The sequence below is a fragment of the Sinocyclocheilus anshuiensis genome, unplaced genomic scaffold (assembly GCF_001515605.1).
Source record: "Sinocyclocheilus anshuiensis isolate Anshui unplaced genomic scaffold, SAMN03320099.WGS_v1.1 scaffold1031, whole genome shotgun sequence".
NCBI lineage: Eukaryota > Metazoa > Chordata > Actinopteri > Cypriniformes > Cyprinidae > Sinocyclocheilus > Sinocyclocheilus anshuiensis.
The window spans coordinates 532,017-537,004 of NW_015542633.1; the positions used below are offsets into that span (position 1 = coordinate 532,017).

The 4,988-nt window shown below is 35.2% G+C and overlaps 1 protein-coding gene across 1 annotated transcript in view; it reads right to left on the minus strand.

Moving 5' to 3' along the window:
- The window catches only part of tmem38b (transmembrane protein 38B), a 16,094-nt gene extending 11,962 nt beyond the window's left edge, over positions 1-4,132 (minus strand). The window contains exon 1 of the mRNA XM_016494254.1: positions 3,762-4,132. Coding sequence (XP_016349740.1) covers positions 3,762-3,885 — 124 coding nt within the window. The 5' untranslated portion in view covers positions 3,886-4,132. The remainder of the gene's footprint in view (positions 1-3,761) is intronic.
- Positions 4,133-4,988: the final 856 nt, after the last annotated feature.

Here is a 4,988-nt window from a genome sequence, read left to right on the forward strand (position 1 = left end):
CACACACACACACACACACACACAGGCTTGCAGACACTCGTCATGCTCTCAGTGTGTTGCAAGGCTCCTGCGACCGATGGACGTTTATCTACAGATAAACCACAGTGAGGCAGAACAACACGAGATGAGATGTGTGTGTGTGTGTGTGTGTGTGTGTTAAAGTCATGCTGTAGAAACGTACCTGTCTACCTGCAGACAGAGACAGCGAGAGAGAGACGCCTGCAACATCATCACAAGCAGAGCGTTACTACAGACGGCACAAACAGTCAGCTAGCATTGATTCAACACAGTCTGTGCATTTTTCTTAACTCACATTGGTTTCCATGCAATTCAACAAAAATGGACACTATGAAAAACATTGAAAATTCATGTAAAAACAGAAAACCTTTATTGTTAGCTGGTCAGAGACTAAAAATAACATTTAAAAAATTTTGAAATTTAATAGCATTATTTCTAATGGTCGATTTGACCCACATATTTATATATTAAAAATTAGCTGCACAGACAAAAAAAAAGAAACTGTTTTGTCATGAAAATTAAAGGTAGAAATTGTATCTAATATAATTTGTACTTAGTGTAAGTAGTATTTATTGCTATGTTTTTTCTCAAACCCTTGTGAGTGTAAAATGGCTTTTGCAGTCTTCTTTTCAGTGTTGCAATAGTCTAGTAATCGAGATCCAAAAAACACATTTTTTGACTGTGAAACTCAACTAGATAAAGAAACAGCGACATTTCCTTGATTCAGTCTCAATTTTGAGTCTCAAATTTAAACTTTGAGCCTTAAATTTCATAAGTTCTCATGTATTTCATATTTTAGTGTTTGACAGGCTACAATAAAGATTTTCTGTTTTTCAAAGTGTTGATTTTTTGGCAAACTGCATGGAAACCAAAGGGGATCAATTTGACCCCAACACAAAAGTCATAAAATTTATAAATCCTTCCAAAACATATCTACAATAATTCATGACCCTAAATGAAAAACATTCACAAAATTTCACAAAGATTAAAGTGGTTACTAAGGTGTTCCGAGTCGTTGCTATGCAGTTGCTTCGCATTGTCAGTAGTTTCTTCCTGTTCAAAGTGAACGGAAACTATTGCATGATACAAAATAGAAGAATGTTTCAAATAATGGTTTGCTACATTGTTGTTCTGATTACGTTTGTCACATGACCTCATTACATCCCGTGAGTGAGTCCTGTCATCATCTCAGAAATAAATACAGTATTTTGTATTTTAAATCCAATTATATTAAGAAAAATGTTTTAATGTTTGGGAGTGTGATTAAATAATGATTTAAAGTTGCACTGAAACAGAAGTAGTGACAGATTCAGAGCATCAAGTTATGACATTTTGATTCCAATTTTTTTTAGAAAATGAAATATGTATAGAGTTATTACAACACATCACATCTGTTTTGGCAAATGTAATAGTAGATCACCCAGCTGTTCTATGCATACAGAAAATTCAAATATGGTGCCCAAAATAAATAGCAAAATACTGTATATAAAATACATATTTTAAAAAGTCCCAAAACTTGCATGGACATGGATGGAAATAGTGGCAAAATCGCTAAAAATCACATTATTAGTTACTATATATAAAGATATATTATTGATAAAATAATGCATATTCTTACTCAAGACCTTCGAAACTGCTCTAAACACTCACTGAACTAGAGATAAATATCACTGAAGTGACTCTTAAAGAGTATATTCAAATGTTTTTGGTCATTTCTGAACCGTAGTACTGCCACAGAACATTGTTGTAAGAGTATAAAGAAAACAGAAGAGTCATTCTCGTTTCTGCATGAGAGAAGAAGAGCGTTCTGTGAGCTGAAGACCAGAACAGAACGAGTTTCTGCTTCCACAGAACACTGTTCCCATTAAACATGCATGAGTCTGAAGACAGGAAGTGACACGCGGCGCTCTGGGAAAAACTCCCCGAGCGGAGAACAGGAAACAGGAAAGAAGGCTTTATTAGGAAGCTAAACACATTCATCATGGAAGAAAAGTTGCTTAGGAAACCAGAACACAATGAAGTGCGTCATAGAACTGGTCTGCCGTTTCATTAATCCTTTCATGAAATGCAATGAAAACATTGGGTTACTCATGCAGGTTTACACACAACAAAAGATGTGAGGGGTCCATCTGGATGAGTTTAAAAATACTGAAATAAAAAGTTTTGCGGCTTTAGTTCATGTCTGTTATCTTTAAGGCAAGAGATGAACAGGGTAAAAAAACTAATAGATATAACCATACTTTAACCAGAGTTGCAAACTTTTTTTTAATTGCAAGTTTTCCATTATGTTATGCATAAATTTCTAATTAAATATGCACTCATTTACATAAACTTCCAGAACAGGAATCTGAAAACTAAAATAAAGCCAGGTTCAAAAAGGTTTTTCTCTATTTATCACTCCATAAATCAGAAAATACTATCAAAAAACAGAAAAAAAAAAATTTTCACCATGTTTTAGGAATAAAGTGTTGTGAAAAAAAAGAATAAAGCGAATGATGTACAAATAAATCCCTCAGTAAAACCTTTCAGAATATAGACAGGAATAAAACTGTAAGTTTTGGTGCATCTAAGTGCTGCTGAAGTGGAGAAAAAACTCACAGCCTTTAAAAAAAATGCTTTTTCGCCATGTTTTTAGGAATAAAATGTTGTATAAATCAGTGTGCATGATATATGAACAAACCCCTCTGTAGAAACCTTCAGAATATAGATAGGAATAAAACTGTAAAGTTTGGTGTATGCAAGTGCTGCTGAAGTAAAGAAAAAACTTTTAAAGATATGTATTGTAATTTAAATTTACAGACGCAAATAGGAAAAAGTGCAAAAAAAATCAACGCTTAAATGTTTTCTTTCCTCTATTCTGAAGAAGAAAAAAAACCCACACATTATGAAGAGCCAAACAGCCAAAAATCTCAAAATTGATCAATGCACAAAAACAAAACAACAACGTTTTTGCCTGTAGTGTCTTACATCCATATGCTAGTGGACTTCTAAACATTGACAAGAGGCTCTAAAATAGCCTGCGATTTACTGCAGCTGCGGCAGCCAATACAATAGAGAGCATGCATGCATTACTGCTCTGATGCGAACACAAACCCAGCTCTGATGGGTCACGGTACAAGAGCAAAGGGCACGTCTGTACGGCTGATCTCAGCACTGGCTAACCACACTTTGGTTAATGCAAATGCATGTGTTTTAATGCTTGTTTGGTTAATGCAAAACGCCCGCCAAACAGGATTTGTGCCTCCACCCTGCATGCATGTTTAACCACACATTTGCATGCTTCTATGAGAAAAACAGAGAGAGACTATTGACAGAGAGTTAATGATTCAATGCATTTCTCCTCTCTTTGGCCTTTGCTCAAGTAACTTCTGCTTTCACACTCATGTAAACACGCACACTGACCTGCATCAAATCATAAACATGAATGCGTTCTAATGAGGACAGGACCCTCATGTTGCACATACTGTAATCTAACTATTATAAAGCCACTGATAAACAGTGTCCTGCACGCGCGCTGCACTGTTTACGCACGTGCCAAAACTCAAATGCATGACGATTGACGAATATTCATAAAACATTTTGAATGCATTAACTTTGATGATTGATGCAGAAAATGCCTGCATCTGCGTGTCTGACTTGCACTAAAGATGTTCACGTCAAAAGTGTTGGCAACCTGTCAAAGCACAAATAAAACAATGATTAAGAACCTATCTGCATTATAAATAAAGAATGGATTCTCTTACCTGGCTGCTCTCTCAGACTCATCACAGATATGATATAATGCGCCATGTCGAAGCAGGGGAACATGGAGAGGTTTGACAGTCCCAGAGCGAGTTCGTTTAGATTGAGAAAGCCGAACACATCCATGATTACGCCGCTTCAGCTTCCCGTCATCAACGCGCTTTAATCGGCCTTCTGTCAGTCGGATGATGACTCGGTTCGGATGATCGGTGTGCTCGGACGCATGTAGTTTCCAGCGGATGATCGGACACACGGAATCGATCCAGATGATCAACAGCTGATCGGAGCGGTAACCGGATCCGCCGCCATATTGCTGCCGCGGATGCTGCGAGCTGGAGCAGAGCACACTCACGCACGCACGCACGCACGCACGCACGCACCTACGTTACGTCACAGACCACAACTTTTGTTTGACAACACATATGACTTGGTGAGTCTATTGATCATCTTTTTTTCAAATGCCCCCTTGTTAAGGAATTTTGGTCTGACGTGTCAAAATTATTTTCTTCAAAATCTAATGTAGACATTGATGTTACTATGTGTGATATATTTTGTTATTTTTCTCATTGTAAACATAACATAGAATATATAGGAAATGTATTTATTTTATTAGGAAAATATTATATTCATAAATGTAAATTTTCTTCAACATCTCCAAAATTACATAATTTTCTTTGTGACTTTAACTACTTAATTATAACACTAAAAAATATTAATACCAAAAAAAGTGTCAAATTTGTGAAACTGTATAATGATCTGCTGAATGGTACATAATTTTTGATTTACTACCTCTGTATTTTTTGTTTTATCTATGTATTCTTGTTTATTTTTTATTATTATTTTTTTTCTCTCTTCTTTGTCTTCCTATATAATTTCTGTATTCATAATGTCATCCAATGTTACATTAATTGTTGAATGTTAAGTGTTTATACTTGCAATAAAAAACAAACAAAAACAAATACAAACAAAAAAAAAACACATATGACTTGGGTCTTATGTACACTAGCAGTCAACAGTTTCTGAACAGTAAGATTTTGAATGTTTTTTTTAAAGAAGTCTCTTCTGCTCACCAAGCCTGCATTTATTTGATCAGAAATACAGCAAAAGCATTGTGAAATATTTTTACTATTTAAAATAACTGCTTTCTATTTTATTATACATTAAAATCGAATTTATTTCTGTGATGCACAGCTGTATTTTCAGCATCATTACTCCAGTCTTCAGTGTCA